This window comes from Nelumbo lutea, chromosome 5, assembly GCF_056320005.1.
Source record: "Nelumbo lutea isolate HS-2025 chromosome 5, American lotus-T2T, whole genome shotgun sequence".
Lineage (NCBI taxonomy): Eukaryota > Viridiplantae > Streptophyta > Magnoliopsida > Proteales > Nelumbonaceae > Nelumbo > Nelumbo lutea.
In genome coordinates, this window is record NC_142688.1 from 54,748,684 (window position 1) to 54,768,544 (window position 19,861).

General features: G+C 37.9%; 1 protein-coding gene and 1 pseudogene across 3 annotated transcripts; one reads left to right on the forward strand and one right to left on the reverse strand.

The window, feature by feature from the left end:
* On the forward strand, nt 1-14,409 carry LOC148852495 (Mitochondrial transcription termination factor family protein). 2 transcript variants are annotated; one of them, XM_088947848.1, is made up of 3 exons: nt 1-345; nt 8,281-8,354; nt 13,532-14,409. In XM_088947848.1, the coding sequence occupies exons 2-3, from the start codon at nt 8,313-8,315 to the stop codon at nt 14,123-14,125; spliced, it is 636 nt and encodes a 211-aa protein (XP_088803974.1). In that variant the 5' UTR covers nt 1-345; nt 8,281-8,312; the 3' UTR covers nt 14,126-14,409. The 2 variants fall into 2 exon arrangements, with proteins under 2 accessions (XP_088803974.1, XP_088803975.1); XM_088947849.1 differs by having other exon boundaries at nt 116-345; nt 8,284-8,354.
* Nucleotides 14,410-16,728: 2,319 nt separating this feature from the next.
* LOC148852496 (uncharacterized) lies at nt 16,729-19,441 on the reverse strand (annotated as a pseudogene). The gene is made up of 2 exons (XR_016099798.1): nt 17,668-19,441; nt 16,729-17,132 (listed from the first exon to the last, which is right to left on the reverse strand). The product of XR_016099798.1 is annotated as an uncharacterized LOC148852496 (transcript).
* Nucleotides 19,442-19,861: the final 420 nt, after the last annotated feature.

Below are 19,861 nucleotides of genomic sequence, written 5' to 3' on the forward strand. Positions count from 1 at the left end.
AGAAGGCGCGGTATCCAACCGTCCAACGGACAAACAGTTGCCTATTGAGTGGATCCAACGGACGGGAATCGGGCTTCCAATGGTTTCTTGCTTCTTCCTTACCTCCTCATCTCCTGGAAGAGCTGAGCTAGTGGACAGTTATTAGTAGGACCCACCATCTCCTTCCTGGTCCTGAGAGCCTCCATCTGGTGTGGTAACGAATCAACCAGTCGTTCTATTCATTGCTCTATCTAAAGAAGAGAAAATCAGAAAAACAGAGGGTTTGTTCGTTTCTCACCAATTCCTCTCTGTTACTTCCGCTCTTCCGTAATCAGTGGTGGTGGCAGGAAACAACTGTCTATCTAGGTACTGATCTATCTTTCGACTTGCATTTGTAGATGACTTTAATTGGCTTTCTTTTTTTATCATATTTTTATTTATTTCCCCAATTTAGTTTTTGTGAGTACTTTGTTAATTAATACTGGAATAACTCGAAAACAAGTGACTCCTTGTTCACCAATAAAGGAGGGATGGCAATTCGACATAAACTTGAACTGTTATTTTCCTTTGGTTGTATGTCTTGGGTGATGCTCACAGCTCTCTAGGAGATTAAAAATCACCTTTTTTCTATGGCAATGCCGATAACACCTGGTGGTGCAGCAAGGTTGTCACTTCCTATAGTCTATAGGAGACTTTAGTAATTCTTATGAGGGTAGAGTTTCCACTATCCACCTAGTACACAAATACCTATTTCTATATCTATGTCTATGGTACATATAGCCATATTTTTGCCTTTATCTGCTTCAAGGAATTCTGGATATTCTTATATGTTGTGGATGATTTTGCACAATCTCCTCAGTCTCAAGGTTTCATTTCTTTGGGCATTATTTCATCCAAAGATGATGTACTTATGCTAGGTTTTATTTGTGATAGACTGATAACTTGAACTTTGGTGCAGAGGTTTTTCCGTTGGTTTAGTAGACACCTGTATTTTGAATTTTTGATAGTGTTCCTTTTATGAGTTAAGTTTGAAATAACGTTTTAAGTCTACTGATCCTTGCTACGTTTCAGAGAACTAAAAGATTGCACTCACCTGAATTGAGTGATAACAAAAGATATCAATAGAATATTCACGAGAGATAAAAGATAAACTGACTTTTGTTTTAACCCCAATTTTTATCTCAACTGACAATTGTAATTCTAACCTAACCTCCCTGTTCAAATTGATATGGTGTATCCTATATGCATTATTACAATGCTATCCTTGCATCCCTGTTCAAACTTATGTCTGATGAAAGATCTGCAGAAGTTTTCTGATCCGACCAATGGAATATTTTCGAGAAAAGAGTTGTGCTAGGGATCCACCAGAAAAGATCTGTGCCATGATACCAAAGTGCTGGTGCTCAAGTGGATAAGTTACTGCCTGTACAATCTTGATGAAGTGTTTCTAAGAGAACATACTATTATCAACTTGATTCTGCTTCCATGTTTACCGTTTATGAGTCAAAAATATTGCCTTGATAGATATGGCTTTCTTGGGCCAAATAACAGTAAACCTCAATGGGGTTAAGAATTGCCTCTTTAGGCTAGAAACATAGGCTTTTGTAAACCTGCAAATAGCTTTTCATAACCATAGATTATCCAAATCAATTGGAAATCTCCATAACCGTTTACTTAAGAATGTTGAGTTCCAACATATGATCCCTCTTAGATTCTCTATGTTCCCATAAGAAGTCACTCATGATCTTCTCGAACCTTTTGAATACTACAACTGTCGTCTTGAAAATTGAAGGATTGTAGGCCAGATAAGATTGAATTGATTAAGGTGATCCTACCTCCCAAGGAGACATTCTCCCTTCCAAGTGGTTAATTTATTTTGCACATCTTTCTATGATGGGACCCCAGAAGCTGCTACACTAGGTTGCCTCCTAATGGGAGTGCTAGATATTTCATTGGGCACCTAGTAGTTGAACACCCCAAAGTTGCAGCAAATTTACCTATCTCTTCTTAACTCAAATTTATTCTTTTAAAGCAATTCTTATCAAGATAGTTGTCTAGTAAGACTGCAATCAGTCTTAGTTTAGATCTGGATTAAACAAGAAATAATGCAGAGAATAAAATAAGAAGAAGAGAAGAAGAGGAGAAGAAGAGGAGAAGAAGAAGAGAGAACATGAAGAGGAGAAAAGATTCAGAGAAGAGTGTGGGTCATAACTGAGATTGTCGCCCCGCTCGACTATTTATATTAATGATTTAAAACAAGGTAAAAAACCAGTATTACCCCTACTGCTTACATAAGCTATAAATTACAGAAAATAACTACCAACTAATCCAGCTAACATGCTAACAACAATATAAATAGACATGCAACAATGGGGACCACATTATTGTTCTACATCTCTACACTCCCCTCAATTTGGGAGTAGATATTATTCATTCCCAACTTGCATAAGTCGGTCTCTAGTTTGGTCTTTGTAACCGCCTTAGTGAAGAGATCTGCAAGCTGCATATTGGAGGTGATATATGGAAGACATGCTTCTTAGGAAGCAACTCTCTCTTTGATAAAGTGTCGATCCACTTCAATATGCTTAGTCTTGTCATGTTGTATTAGATTATGGGCAATGTTAGTAGCTGCCTGATTATCACAATTTAACATAAGGGCTTCTCATAAGCAATACCTAGATTCTCAAATAGAGATCTCAACCATAACAGTTCATCCACACCATTTGCCATAGATCTGTATTCAGCTTCAGCACTTTAGTGAGCAATAACATTTTGTTTTTTACTTCTCCAAGAGACAAGATTTCTTCCTACAAAAGCACAATACCAAGAGGTAGATCTCCTATTATCAACATACTCAGCCCAATTAGCATCTTTGTAAACTTCTATTTTCATGTGACCATTATCTTTGAAGAGTATACCTCTGTCTGGACATCTCTTCAAATAAGCCAATATCCTTTCAACTGCAGAGTAGGTGAGTGGTTATGGGGGAATGCATATACTGGCTAACAACATTGATTGCATAAGAAATGTCTGGTTATGTGAGGCAAAGATAGAGTAGTTTCCCAACCAACTATTGAAACATAACTTTATCTTTTAGTGGCTCTCCATCTTCTGCACTGATCTTATGATCTTGTTCAATAGGTGTGTTAGTAGGTTTAACACCTAGCTTCCTAGTTTCTTCCAAAAGACTAGGAACATATTTCCTTTGAGAAACAAAAATCCCATGTTTAGACCATGCTACTTCAATGCCCAAAATATTCCCAAGTCTTTTGACCTCAAATTCTTGATGAAGTAGCTCCTTAAGAGAGTCAATCTCATAGGTATCACTCCTTGTCACTACAATATCATCCACATATACAGCAAGTAGAGTTAAGGAGGAATCCATTTTCTTAATAAAAGGGTGTGACCTGATTGGGCTTGCACATAGCCGAATTTTTCAAGGTCCTATCTAAATCTATCAAACCAGGCTCTGGGAGACTACTTCAGTCCATTTAAGGCCTTATTAAGTCGACGGACCTTTTGCTCTGCTTCTACACTATAGAATTCAGGAGGTAACTCCATGTATACCTCTTCTTGCAAATCACCATTGAGGAAGGTGTTTTTAACATCCATCTGAAACAATGGCCATAAGAAATTGGATGCAATGGATAGTAAAACTTTCATGGTGTTCATCTTTGTTACTGGTGCAAAAGTCTCCAAATAGTCTATGCCATATGTCTATGTAACCCCTTTGCAACTAATCTGACCTTATACCTTTCAATGGAACCATCAACATTATATTTCACTGTAAACACTCATCTACGCCGAACTGGTTTCTTCCCTTTAGGCTAATCAACTAACTCCCATGTATTGTTTTTTAGAAGAGCATCCATTTCTACCTTCATTGAAGGGAATTCAGAGGTGGTGTTAGGGTGGTTGAATAAAGAAAATAGCAGTCTATGGATGTACAGTAATGAGAGGAGAAAGTTTAGGTGGCTGGTTTAGGAGATGGAAGTTAAGGTTAGCTGGGTGAATATGTTAGCTAACTCCTTTGCGGATGGATTAGCTAAGCAAGGAGTTGTGAGGGAATCAATGTTTTGGGCACAAGTATAATTTTTCTTTTTTGTTCTCGGGAGTGTTTTGCTCCCTTTGGAAGATAAGAAAGTTTATCTTCCTCTCTGTAATTCTTTTGTGATTAAGTAATGAAATTTTGTTCTTGGGAGTGTTTTGCTCCCTTTCACTCAGGTACTGACAAGGCTTCCTGCATTGTTCTAGGAATGGAAATAGCATCAATAGATGCCAAAAAGGACTTGTAGGATGGAGACAAATGATCATAAGATAGAAACTGGGAAATACAATGAGCTGTAGATGAGGTGCAATGGCGCTTCCCTTACGGACTGCAATTGGAAGATCAAGATCATCCAATGGAGAAGGAAAAGGCTCAACAATGGAAGGTATTTCATCTATAGTGGGGGATAAAGGAACTGTGGTACTTGGATTTGGAGCCATAGAGGAAATTGGAGTTGACCTGGATTGCTGATGACCGAAATCAACTTGCCTCCACCGCTTGTGATACACCCTTAAATCTTGACACCTTTGATAACCCTCCTCACTACACTCACCTTCAGTGATTGGGATAGGTAATAGAATTTTTGATGAATGAGGCCCTATCTCACTACTTTTCCCTTGAAATGAAACTCTAGGATAATAGGGTACATCCTCAAAGAATATGACATCCATAGAAACAAAAAATTTCCCAGAGATAGGTTCATAGCAGCAATATCCCTTTTGAGTTTGCGCATACTCAAAGAAAATGCATTTTGAGACTTTAGGATCAAATTTGGAATGATGAGGCCTAAGGATCTGAACAAAGAAAGTACATCCAAAAGTCTTAAGGAGAATAGTAAGCATCTCCTTATCAGGATATAATAGGGTAAATGGAACTTTCATGTTTAGGACCCATGAAGGAACTCGGTTGGTGAGATACATAGCTGTATGAATAACATCTCCCCAAAAACGTATAGGTACATTGGAGTTGAGCATAATGCTTCTAGCCACCTCCAATATATGCCTATTCTTCCTCTCAGCAACCCCATTTTGCTGAGGTGTATGCGAACAGGTGCTCTGATGGATGGCTCCATGGTCAAGGAAATATGAAGCCAATGGTTTTGCAAAACATGTCGGATCTGAAAATTTTGATTTTGACCCCAAATTAGGTCAAAACCATCTGATAGAAGATCCGAGTCAAGGTAGGAACCTCATCTTGAGAACGTATAAGGTAAACCCATGAAAAGCGTGTATAGTCATCAACAAACAACAAGAAATATTTGTATCCCCCCCATAGTAGTGATGCGATATGGTCCCCAAACATCAATATGCACAATTTCAAAAGGAGTGCTACTTTTTTTATTGCTCAAAGAATAGGTTGTTCTACAATGCTTTGCAAGTTCATAACTTTCACATTTTAAACTAGACATCTGGACTGACTCAAACAAGCTGGGAAATAAACTCTTCAAAGACCTAAACGAAAAATGACCTAGTCAATTATGCCAAAGCATAACCTGACTCATAGACTGAGAAACAAAACCTCCGAACTTCTCTATCTTCCCCATGTGAATTCCCTCCAAATAGGTAGAATCCATTCATCTCACAATCCCAATCACCTTCACCGTCTCCAGATCCTGAAAAACACATCGATTAAGAAAGAAAATCACTGAACAGTTTTGACTTTTAGTGACGCTACTAATTGAAAACAGGTTAGTACTAAGTTTAGGAACATGCAACTCAGACAAAGAGATGGCATTAGACAATTTAATATCTCCCTTGTGGCCTTGCTAGAAATTGGAACAAAGGAGCCATCAACAATAGACACTTTGTGTTTGCCAAAGGATAAGCAATAAGTAATAAACAGTGAGGACAAGCCAGTCATGTGGTCAAATGCACCTGAATCTATAACCCAACAAGGTTTATTGTTACCTGGGGCTATGGCATGATATGCTGAAGCCCTTATACCTAAATGAACAAATGCTGAAGTGGGAGTAGTAGATGTTGTGACTGGTGGTTGAGATGAGGATGCTGAAGTGCCAACTTCACTTTCCAACTGAGTCAGAGTTGCTCAGAAAACAGCCAAAGTGTCTAGGGATGTGGCTCTTGTGCTAGATGAGGGTGCACCATCAGTAGTGATAGCCACACTGACATTCCCCTTTTTGTTTTTAAGCTTTGCTGGAATTAGATGTGGATATAACTTCCAACATGTGTCTTTGGTATGCTTCGGTTTCTTGCAATGTTCACATACTAATTCCCTCTTATCCTCCTCCTTCATATCCCTTTCCTTGTCATCCCCAAACTTTGGTTTCACTACTGCTAAAACTGATTCTATAGGTTGATATTGCAACATAATTTTTCTCCTACTTTCCTCACTGTGTACTAAAGAATATGATTGAGACATGGTCACACTTTCTCTGGTAAGGAGTTGTTGCCTCACAATATCATATTCTGAATTCAGACTAGCTAGGAATTCTAAAACCCTATTGGTCTCAACCTGTTTTCTGTAAGTTTGTGCATCCCTTTGACTTTTCCACTCAATCGTCTCTAGGTGATCAATTTCATGCCACAAATATTTCAAAGTGAAGTAAACTGAGACTGGTTTCTCTTCTTGTTTAAGGTTGTTTATTTCACATTTCAGCTCATAAGCCCTAGTAACGTTAAGTGGTTGGGAGTAAGTTTCTCCTTAGCAGTTTTTGCCTACAAGTAATTTCGGTTGATGTGAGGCTGCATGGAGTTGCACAGGCAAGTCATAACCAAATAGTTCTCTTGAACCCATTTGGCATATGTTGGGTCTTCCTTGGTTGGTTCCTTTACACCCCCCCAACACAGAGCTCAGTTTTCCTCTACCTCCAATAGCCATCATGGCTGACTGAGCCCTTCCAAGTAATTTGATCCATCAAATTCGACTGTGGTAATATGAAACGTGTTCTTAGTCATGTTTCCAGTACCACCAGCCCCCAAAATACTTTCCCTTTGATTTTTAAACTCCATTCCTGCAATCTCTTTCAAGGAATCTATCAAAAGAAAACCCTTTAAGGCTGAAACAGATGTAATTGCACCAAGAAATTGCTAACAGCCAACCTAGAAGGTTGAAATAGGTCTAGCAACCACCCAGAAAAATTGGAACAGGTCTAATAATCTCCCAGAAACTGATAACAGTCACAAATTTAGGGTTTAAATCTGAGAACTGGTCGTAGGTCAAGAGAAAACACTAAAAAAATTCAGAGAAAATAGAAAACTTCCAGCTGCTCCTTCCAGATTATCAAATCAAATTCTGATTGAAGTTGATCTCAAAACAAACTGAAACCTACCCAAAAAAAAGTCTGGCTGCCACCTCCAATCCACAGTCTGAACCCTAATCTTGAATTTTCTTTCTTTCCTCTGATTCTTCCTGATCACTGGACACCTTCCAAGGCTCTACAATCCCTTGGGCATCTGCTGTACTCTACCAGCAATCTCCAAGAACCATCTGATTGACTTTTTTGCTAAAACTTCCAACCCTAGGAAGTTCTCATGCAGTCGGCCTGATTAGACTCACATGAGAAGCCCTAGGTTGGTTTTGATACCAAGTTGTCTAGTAAGACTGCAATCAGTCTTAGTTTAGATCTGAATTAAACAATAAATAATGCAGAGAATAAAAGAAGAAGAAGAGAAGAAGAGGAGAAGAAGAGAGAACACGAAGAGAAAAGATTCAGAGAAGAGTGTGGGTCATAACTGTGATTGTCGCCCCACTCAACTATTTATATTAATGATTTAAAACAAGGTAAAAGACCAGTATTACCCCTACTGCTTACATAAGCTATAAATAACAGAAAATAACTACCAACTAATTCATCTAACATACTAACAGCAATATAAATAGACATGCAGCATTGGGAACCACATTCTTGTTCTACATCTCTACAAAGGTTAACCTTCAAATTTTCTGATGATACAGTGTTGTTTACTGAGAATGTGGGGTTCGAATGGGCAAAAAATCTACATTCTCTAGAAGACAAAGCAATACCTCATCAAGTTCATCTATTTCAGCCATTATCAAATGACACAAATTAGAAAGGAATTTGGTGTGGGGTGAATGGAAGTTTATGAAATGGAGTTTTAAAATCTGTAGGTCTATGATGTCTTCTTTACATTTTCAGAAAATCACAACCATGCTTATATAATTTACTCTTGCTTTCATTCTTCACCTCATAGACTCTGTTTATTTCTTCTAATATGTACTTTGTTTCTTTTATTTTTAACATTCTTTTTTTTTTCTGTGGTACTTTCTGGCAGCAGGGGTACTGGGTAAATCATTTGGTTAACCTATGCTGACCTTTGAATCTACAACATACTGTTCCTTTTCTATTGTATGTCTCTTCTTTATACATACAATCTCTCTGCATTATTTGTTAATTACTACTACCACTTCACTTGAGTTGTATGGCAAACCCATTTTCATGTTCTAGAATAATTTCATATGTTCATTAACAGAACTTTGGTTCTCATTTTGGGAAATTCTATAAATAGCATTTCTCAAAGGAAATTTGGCTGGTTTGGGGGCATTGCTTGGTGTGATGGTAAAATCTTGGTATGATAAGCATAAAAGTGCAGGTCTGAGTCTGAGAGTGGCCATTTCATACAAAACACACAAGAGGTTATGTCTATATCTACTGCTGCACTCCTAAGACCCCTGGATGCCAGGGACATGCATTCGGTAATAGGTTTTTTTAAATATAATTTGGTTATCATTTTTATTTATTATATAATTTATTAAAATATACAATAATCCCATACATGTAATAAAATACAGATGCAATGGTAAATATAAATGTAGTATATGATTTTGTTCTTTTTTGATTTTTTTCTTTTTTCTTATAAATTCTTAATAAGTTGGTTAAATTGAGTTACTAGAATATAACTAGTAAACATGTATGTGCATTTGCACGTGACAGTATCTCCAGGACAAAACTATTTACAATTCATGGAAGTTTTTGAACAGTTATAAGCAATCAGTTTCTTAACTGTTGTAAGTGGACAGTTTTTGAATAATTATAAGTGGGCAGTTTTTGGAGTGAGAGTAGAGGACATATATGCACTTTTTTATGCCCGTTGTATGTTGCTTAGATAAGGCGTAAAAATGTCTAATGAAAAGTCCAAATAATGGGGCTATTCGCTCTTTTATTAGTAGTATAGATATATTTGTCAGCCTCATTAATTCCCAAACTTCTAAAGTAGTGATATTATCTTACCTTTAGTTTATCCTAATTCAATATGACTTTATTTTTGAGTAGATAATGATAGAAAAACTTTATTAAAAACAATCAAACTAGATAAAAAAAGTTCAACTAGTCCTTCGAAAGCAAAAGGATCCACTTCAGGCCTTACAACAACAGGACAAAAACAATAGACTCAAAAGCCAAGTGAGGTACATCAGACAAGCCCAAGAAACTCACAAGGCCTATGAGTTTTCAGATCTTTGAAATGATCTGAGCAAGATGTTCATTTTTGCAAGCAAAGTGCTAGATTCCTGAATGTGGTGCCACAAGAACCAACCGGTCCGGGGCAAAAGAAAAATCCCGAACCTGACCCGTTCCCATTTATGATTGGAGAAAATCTGCCCTGTTCGGGGCGGGTCGGATTGGGTACCTGGTTTTGTGGGGAAAATTGCCATCTCTAGTGACAAGGCACCCTTGGAGGCTTGCCTCGCTCAGTCGCCAAGCAGTTTTGTGCACCGTGTTATAAAATACTTTTATATTTTTAGTTTTTTGACATTATAATTATAAAATAGACATTATTAAACTAGAATATTCATTTTATGTGTTTATATACTAGTTTCTTTTTATTATTTTCTTATTTGTTAGGGTTTAATCAACACAAACATTGCTAACTATTGTTCAAAGTATTGATACACCTCTATGTATTGGTAGAGGTGTATTGGTACTTATAACGATACTCCCCCCTTTTTTTATTTCTTTGGTTTTTAATTTCATTTTTAAGTATATATAATTTAAAAAATGGGTCCCCAAAGATACAATACTGAAGGGATGAGAAATCCATCGCATGGACGCCCAAATCTTGCGGAATAAGGTGGGCGAATTTCAAAAAAAATTTCTCTCCCTTCAACTGGGAATCGCATTCCCTAATTAGAAAATCATATTTTCAAGGATCAATCTTGAACCATAAACTGAACCATATCTGAATAAAAGCAGTGGGAGAGGATTATACCTGATACGGAAAAATAATATCTCCCAACGAAGGTATTCACACCCAAGGAAGGATCCAAAGACTGCTCCCACTGAAGATGGAGCAGAATCAGCAGTGTTCTTCTCCAAGAACCTAGTCCTTCGCAAGAAATAGCAGGATGGCACGTGAGCACAGCTTCCTATCAGTCCCTTCACAAGGAACTGATATCAAGATCGAATCTTGATTTCTCCCACTAAAAAGGAGGTCGAACTGGCAGGTGAGGCGGCGACAGGAAGGAAGCGGAAAGAGAGAATTTTCGCAGGTATGCTCAATTCTCTCTTCTGTGATTTCAGCTCTAAAGACTTGTAGTGATCTGATGATCTTGTGATGATCTAAAGGCTGCCGCCCCTTCCTTCTTTTGTAACCTTAAAGGATCAGCTCCTAATCCCATTAGGAGTTGCTGATCCAAATCATATTTGGATCAAACATCGCTTTAGGTGATAAGGATAAACCCTTATCTTATCTGCAGATTAGATCAGCCTTCTCCTAATCTCATTAGGAGGTTTCCAAATCTAAATCACATTCAGATCTGGACTCTCTGAGTGGATAGGGTTAAGACCCTATCCTATCTGCTAATCCATCCCAGAATTCACCCCAAATTTAACTAATTAAAATAGCCCAGTTCGAAATGGGCTTTAGGCCCATTAAGGTCATGTACTCAGTTATCCTTCCTAACTGCTGCCCAGTTGGGCTTCCTTGTATGGCGTGGGACCCAAGCATTGATCTATACATCAACCACATGGGTTCGGCCCAACCTTTGTTACAAGGCCTGGCCGAATACACTGTTATGGACAGTGCACCCCTGAAACCCATCACATGGGCTCTATGGGCCCAACACTTACCCTAAGTGGTCCCTGGGCCAAGCCACCTTGTAACACCCATGGACTATGGGCAGATGCAAGATTAGCCCATCAGGCATTATCCTTAATGGTCTTACACTTAACCTTTCAATCCATAATGATCAAACACTGCCCGACAAGAGAGGACCTCTCCCTCGGCTGCAAGGAACAATGTTGCACTCTCTGCTTATATGGATCCCGGGAATTAAAACCTTCTTGCAAACATTTTGGAAACCGTAATATATATATACTTTTATATCTCATATAAAATATATTTTGCAAAACAAATCTCAACGATTGAAATCGGCTGCCGGCAGTCTTGGTTTCCATCAGTGAGTGCATCCCCGATCATTACCTTTGTCCGACAAAGGGGATGATCATGTCACTATGATCACCCACTCAGATGAATTCTTAGACTATTCCAACATACCCAGGTTTTGACCCCCACTAAGGATCTCACTGATTGGTACATCAAAGACAGCCCAATCCGACACCTAGTGCAGTATCATAATCGAGTCTAGGGGTTGGGTGTAACTTTCCAGTTTTGCCCATTAATCTCCAAGGTCCAGGGCAATACTGGAAATCTGGTCCGGTTCAAAGATTCAATTAATCCTACACTGCATGTGCCTTGGGTCTCACCCTGGTGGCTGAGACAGGCCACCCCAACCGACTTGGTGGCACATCAGTGTCAGCCTTATCAGGATAGGTCTCCCCAGACTGACCCACTGGCTGTGAACATTCTAAACTAACACGAGTCTCATTGAGTGTTCAATTTAAGGGTATTACACAGAAACATACCAAAGGAACATGAATCATATATGTACTTTATTCATTTACAATAGACTCATAATGTACATCATTCTGGTTGAAGCTAAGGGCATACAAAAACTGTCTAACAAATACAATACACCCGATATGGGGCACATCTTATCGAAAATTTGATCCTTGATTGAACCCTCAAAGATTTCAAAACCTGAACCAATAAGCAAGGGAAGAACTTAAAGTTTTGTCTAATCAACACATTTTCTTCTTCCACCTTTTCTTTTCTTCTTTTCCTATTACAGAAGTAGGGGTTCATCCCCTATACATGCATATATATATATATATATATATTTATATATATAATTTTCTTTCCTTTGTTCTTTTTCTTCTCATAAAATGTTGATTTTCTAGACTTAACATGAAATTTATAATTCTCATATGAAAATTATGGATAATTATTAAGGAAACATGGTTATGAAACCTAGGAAACTACCCTAGGATATATGGCTTTACTTAAAAATCCATTGCCTAGGTGTCACCTAGGCATCTGCCTAGATGACTAGGGGACAAGGTGCCCTCTTGTCGCCTAGCCTCGCCTTGGTGCCTTGAAAACTATGCCTCCAACAATATAAAACCACGGGCACTTTATCACCTAGGCATTGCCTTGACAACTATGATCTGTACTACATATTTAAGGGCAAGGGCTATCACCCAATGATGTCCCAGCTATCCATTTTTTATTTTTTATTTTTGGGGGGGGGTAAATAATAAAGTACATTAGATACAATTAACCTCTCTTTTTTTTTGGCGGAAAATGGTCACTTGCAGACTGAAACCCACATTCTCATACTTGTCCGACCCTTCCTAGTGAATCTGTCTAATAAAACACAATTTCAACTTTCTGTACATTTCTTGGTGACTAACGTCATAAGAAATGCCAACTTATAGTTTCCAAGGTGCATTCACTTCTTTATTTGTACCAAGATTTATGAGTTGGGTGGATCATGGATATAGTTTTGGATATGGGTATATAGCTCATGAATCTGGGTTTGAATATGAATAATGCATTTGGATTTGGACATGGATATCAGTTTGGATTGAGTTTGAGATTGGGTATAGGCCTAGCTATGGGCTTGGGTACGGATATGTGCTAGAATATGGGTTTGGACTGGACAATGGACTGTGGCTTAAGAGTTCCAGAGAAAGGTCTGATTAATGGCTTGCTTAGGGACTGATTCATGAGTCCGAAGCTAAGTTTGCTGAGAACTGTGTGCTATCATTCCCCGATATCAATTTCATACATTTGGCTTTATGCAGTCTTGTTCATACAGGAGTGCAAATTATCCCTCTTATTCTGGCATAGGAGCAAGGCCTTTTAGCAGTTGCACATCATTTGGGGTGGGCTCTTGGCACCTAATCTGTCTAAGACATGCCTCACAATTTGTGAGATGCTGCTTCCTACCTTGGAGCTCACTTCTAGAGACTCCAATGCTAGGAACCAGCCATAATGCTGGTAATTGGGACTGGACCATCATTTACCAGAATATTAGTGATTACACCCTCATGTGCTAAATTCATCCTATATATGTACTGATCATGCTTGCATATTGCATGTATCCATTTTCATAAGTACATTTTCCAACTGCTATATGGTTTCTTCAGTTGTCCTTAACTTTTATACATTCTTTCCCATTTGCCAGTCAGATGTTAGAACATATGCTCCAAAATATTCACAACTGAAACTGCATCTAGAACATGGAGTAATATCAAATTCTCAAACAGATGCCTTGAGATTTAGGGGTTTGATCTCTGCTCCATCCAAGAAGTGGACGATATGTTCTGCTGCACAAACTCAAACTATAGTTTTGGGTGATGAAGAGAGGAAGATGTGGGAGTCATGCAAACAAGCTCTATCTACATTCAAATTCAGTGACAAAGAGGAAGACATGATATTAGGAAAAGCATTTGGCCAAGTCCATTCACCTTATTGGGGTGAAGAAAGAGAGAAGGAAGTTCCAAAAGTTGATCTAGTAAATGAAATACTGGATTATCTAAGGACATTAGGCCTTTCAGATGATGATCTTTGCAAATTACTTAAGAAATTTCCTGAGGTTCTTGGTTGCAGTGTTGAGGATGAGCTGAGGACTAATGTTCGGGTTCTGGAGGAGGAATGGGGAATTAAGGGGAAATCTCTTCGAAACCTTCTTCTCCGTAATCCCAGAGTTTTGGGTTATAACGTGGATTGCAAGGGTGATTGTATGGCCAAATGCACTCGCTGCTGGGTTCGGTTTTAGCTAACTCATTATTTTTTTAATTGCCAGGCGAGTAACCTATTTTTGTGTATGCATTCAATTAAGATGCATTTGAAAGATAACTAAATTTATAAAAGTATTCACTTTTTAGGGGTTGAGTTGAATTCAGATATCTTGGGTTACCAGTGGGAGGTCTATTCCATGTATATATTGTTGTATCATTTGATTATGTAAAAACTAGCTCATGGAAAATACAGTTGGGATTATTTGTTCTGTGTTCACTCTTGGGTGAATATGCTAAAAGATATAATATCTTTCTTTCTTTTTTCCTTTTGCTTAGTTGTCTGCATAAAATGATTATGGATTGGTTGGTCATTGATATATTTGATCATTAATGTATATATAAAAATTTTGTTGTACTCTTTAGGTCCTCTCTTTGTAGTATTTTCTTTCATGTGGCTTTAAATTTTAGTATTACCCATTTCGTTAGGTGACTTGGAAATCCTCCATTTTGTTTCGTGTACTCTTCTCACTGGTACAGTGAGGAAAGAACATTTCATTTCATAATTGCAACCTACTTTATAGGCAAACTACCCTTGAAATGCTCCTAATGGTTTCTTTTTTCTGCTAGAGAAATTTGTTCTCTTAGTTAATGTAGTTTCTAACTTCTATAAAATAGCACTGTCAAAAAAAGATGGCTCCAAAAAACATATGAGGGTTACTTCTACTGACATGTCAAATTTAATTGAAGCTTATTTTTTCTATTAAATGGAGGCAATTTCTATGATCCTAGAAGAACTTTGATCAATCAAAACCCCCACCCCTGGTGAATTTTGATAAATACCAGTTGACTGGTTATTTCTATTGTACTAGTTCATTGGTTATTAGTTTTTTAGGTACATGCCCTTTTGGCATCATGGTGGGACTCTTAAATTAAACTTGTATATGCTTGTTCTGGAGGATTTTGGGGGCTACTTAGAACTTTTTAATTGGTAAGATTGATTATTTTAAAGAGGGAAAGAAACAAGCAATAAAGAAAAGAAAGTAGTGGGGATCCAACAGCTAGAGAACAGCACAATTCCCTACTCGATTACATAGAAAACCCTCTATGCCACCCCCAAGCCCCAATTAGAAAAATCCATCAAGCTCTAAGTACGAACTAAGCTATGTAGCTTCTGGATGGCTTATGAGTGTTTCTTTTTTATTTTTCTCTCCTTTACTGTCTTTATTTCTCATTTTCAACTCTTATTACTTGAAGCTAATTCTGGAAGACAGTACTCTGATGAACATGAAGGAATTGACATTCTGCACTGATGAAATTAAAAAATCTTACTTCACTGGGGAAATTGTGTGTGTTGTGTGGTACAATAGAGGATTGCTTTACGGGTGACAATATTGCTTGATGATAATGGAACAAAAGAAAATATTGCTTGATGACAATAGGTAAGTTTTGGATGTGTCTTATTAAACAACTGGAACCTGTCTATCTGCTTGGGCCTTTTTTCAGTTTAGTTGTGTTTTTTTACGTATTTGGAAAGAGTTGAGAATCAATACTGTAGTTTGGTACTGAAATGGTTCATGTGATTGAGACTTCGTAATATCTGCTAATGCGTATTGTTATTATATGTAAATAAGCTTTAGGGTGGCATTTTTATATCAAAGACGTTAACCCATGCCAGTCAGTTCTAAATGTCTTTTTTCCCATTTGTGGTGTTTATTTTGAGGAGTGATGTTCAGATGTGAGTATTGCTTGCCACTGAATAACCCATGAAAAATCTTATTATGTTCATCACTAATTGGCTCAAAACTAGAAAAGAAGTAATTTTGTAGTATGAATGTTCAAGCCATTGAATGATGGAAATGTTAAGGTTCTGGTTTATTAATATGAGCATTCCCATCAAATAATTAATCATATAGAAATGATATGATAACCTCAAATAGAATGGAGAACTCAACTGTTTTATGCCTCATTGTTGGCCTTTGTCTTGGTGTCTTGTTTTGAACTCTTCCTGTTTGCCCGGTGCTGTGGTTAGTGGTGCAACTTGGGCAGGCTTGGGTTGGGCTCTTGTCAAAATCTGAATGGGCCCGACCTGAAGGCCTGAACCCGAAGCAATGTAAAATGCTAATTCGGCCCAACCTTGGTTGCACCTAAGGTTTGGTAGTTTTTCGCTCGATATCTATTAAACTCTATTACTGTACTTGACTTTAAAGGTGTTTATTTTTATTTTTATTTTTTTCTTTTGACAAGGGAAGCATTATTTCATCCATTCATATTCATGAGAAACAACCTTTGGGGCCCCTAATCAGATCCTCCAAGCTAGATTACTTCTCGAGACCTCAGTTCTAGCAAAACCACCTGAACAAAATGTTCACCCTGGTTAAATCACCTCATAGCCATCATTTAGGCTGCATTTGGCATTTCTTATTTTAAGGACTTATCTCCTTTTTGCTGTTAAAAGCTCAGTGTCCATAGAGGCATTTTATTGAGATTGCCATTATAATGTAAAGAAACCGACAGATAATTGAGAAAGACAATTACTAAAATGAAAACCATAGTTCATAAAACCAGATCAAGTCTTAACCATTCCTATATTTCCATTAATTTAACAGAGGACTTTTAAGGTGGGATGTGTTCACAAAGACATTGATATTGAATGTCACAACGTGTTGCCAATCAAACCACAAATTTATATTGCAAGGTCAGTCAAATGCCATAATGAAATTGCATTGAAGGGTTTAGGCAGTAGGCAATGAATACCGGTGGCCACTTAGTTCCTGTTTAACCTTTTGCATGGTTGGTTCCTTGGATTGGAATGTAAGCATGTAAGTGCCAAGCTTGTCACAAAAGTCACATCCCGAACAACCAATTCATCTAAAGGTGGTGGGAGACGTGGATCTAATACATCTTTCAGCAATATAGCCTTTGTAGTTGAGGATGATAATGAGGAGATGAATTCTCTTGGATGCTTTCCCATTATTATTTCTAGTGCCACCACTCCAAAGCTATAAACATCACATTTTTCAGTCACTTCCATAGTATAGGCCAACTCTGTATGAATAAGTACGTAAATTGGATAAGTAAATAAATAATATAATAAATAAACAAGTTCATTAATGAATTTTGAGTGTCATCTTGAAAATTCATAAGAAAGCTCATGTTAAAGGCAATTGGAAAAATGCTTTTGGTTTTCATACATCATAGATGGGTGATCAGATCCTTTCTCTTTTCATAGCAAGTGTTACTCTTCTTTGATTTTAGAAGGTAAGACATCGTATAAGCCCAGTAGTTTGTGCTTTGACATTATTGATAATAACTATACCATAGAGCATTGAATCGGTCTTGACTCATTAATGTCATTCTTACCAGATGGATAGCATATGACGCTTCCAATTTATAATCTAACTATCCGATTTCTTGTACCTCAACTTGTGATCATCACATGTACAATATTTCTCTATTTTTTCCCTTTTTTTATCTTTTAATTTGTAAATATACTTTCCTAATTAAATTGAAAAAGAAGCTGAACAAAGACCTGATTTGAGAAAAATCTTTAAATATAAAAGACAAAATATCTGTAACATACCTGGAGCGACATATCCATAAGTTCCTACCAATAAAGTTCTGTTGGATGAATTAGGATATAGCAGTCGAGCTGTTCCGAAGTCGGAGACAATTGCTTGGAGCTTTGAATTCAACAAGACATTATTGGTTGATACATCTCGATGAACTATTGCTGGATTGCAATGATGATGCATGTATTCCAAAGCTTGTGCGATCCCCTTGATAGCATCCACACGCTTAACCCAATCCAATTCCACTGCCTCTGCATCATTCCCCAGAAGACATGCCAAACTTCCTCTTTCCATGTACTCGTAAACCAGAAACATGCATCTTTTGTTAAAACAGAACCCATGAAGTTTTACGATGTTTCGATGCCGAACATGTGTTAACATCTGCACTTCATTTCTAAAACTCTTGGCGTAAATTGGGTCTTCACCTTCGAAGCTATGCAGCTTTTTCAAGGCTACTACGTGACCGCCGGGCAGCTCTGCCTTGTAAACACTACCATAACCTCCCGTCCCAATGCAGTATTTGATGTCAAAATCTTCTGTTGCTTGGATGATGTCTTCGTATGCGACCTTTCCATCATAATTCCAAATTGAAAATAGATCTAGGGGATGGGTGTACAAAAGATGAATTGCATGGAGGAAGGTTCCAAGTTTCACCGCATAAACCTTTGTTGTGATCAATTTGCAAAACTGTACCGACCAAGTCATTCGGTACAGGACCCTCCAAATCATTGTAAGATAGGTCCATGAAAAGCAAGTTGTATAAACTATGTGATGGAATGGTGCCTGAGGGTTTATTATGAGAGAAATCTAGACGTTTGAGGGCTTTTAAGTAACCAATCTGTAATGGAATTCCACCAGTCAAATAGTTATTTCTTGAGAGGTCTAGGTGCTGCAATGCAGAGAAGCTTGCAAGTTGGTTTGGAATTGAGCCACTTAGTTTATTTCTTGAGAGGTCTAGGTGCTGCAATGCAGATAAGTTTGCAAGTTGGTTTGGAATTGAGCCACTTAGTTTATTTCTTGAGAGATGTAGGTGCTGCAAAGCAGAAAAGTTTGCAAGTTGGTTTGGAATTGAGCCACTTAGTTTATTTCGTGAGAGGTCTAGGTAGTCTAGATTGGTCAACATACCCACTTCACAAGGAATATTCCCAGTGAACTGATTGTAAGGGAGGTCAAGATGTGTTAGTTTGGACCAGTTTCCAAATAACTTGGGATCAATTTCCCCAGTTAGCAGATTCCCAGACATGCGGAATTGTGAAATTTGGGTGAGATTTGCCAGAGAATTTGAATGGTACCGCCAAATTGATTATATGACAGGTACAAATAGACTAATTTTGAAAGAGCCCCGATGTTCTCTGGGATGTTCCCTTTGAGGAATGGGCTACTGAGGTCGAGATGTACAAGATTTGGAAAGGAGGAGAAGTTCAATCTGTCAAGCGTACCTTCCAAGTAGTAGTAATTTTCTAAAGATAAGTTTGTAATGCTTCCTGCCTCGTTGCAACATATTCCTCTCCATTCACATGGGCTTGAATGTGTGGTAATGTTCCACGAAAGCAGCAGATAGCTTTGCGAATCCTCTGAAAGGCTGGCTTTCCAGTTGAGAAGAGACTGGGCTTCTTGTTGGAATGATAGAGAAGGTAATGCAACTACTACACTCACACTACTAGACCCCCAAACCAGCAAAATCATGCAAACAACTGTTTCCAAATCAAGGGATGGAAGGAAGGAGGATGCCATGACCATGAACACTGCTTAATTAGCTCTGTTGTGTGTGTGTTGGTACCAACCACCAAGATGGTGTAATATCTATCAAAAAACAACTACCAAGATACTCTTGTCCCATGAATATATGCATGCAGGTTCCTTTGCACGGTGGAAGCAACTTATTTCGAAAACGATTGGTGAAAACAAATAATAAAAAAAAAAAAACAAAAACAATTCATTCCCTGCCATTGTATTGGATGTAAGAATTGACTATTTTCAAAGTTAACCAGCGCAAAGCTTCTAGTCTTCCCACCTATCTTTATCTTTGCCTTCACAGATATGATACACGTTATACTTAAAAAAAAAGGAAACTAAAACTTTAGTGTGAAAATTTAGTAGTAAAATTGGGTTATACACAACCGGGTAGGAATTTCAATGGGTTGGGTCGGGTTAAATTGTAAAGTAACCCCACACTGACCCGACCCTATTGGGAGTTCGGGTTGG

What these genes read in the sequence shown, in the direction of transcription:
- LOC148852495 (XM_088947848.1), top strand. Translation starts at nt 8,313, where the DNA reads ATGCTGACCTTTGAATCTACAACATACTGTTCCTTTTCTATT. An exon ending in CATACTGTTCCTTTTCTATT is followed by an intron (nt 8,355 to 13,531) that starts GTATGTCTCTTC and finishes CCCATTTGCCAG; the next exon opens with TCAGATGTTAGAACATATGC.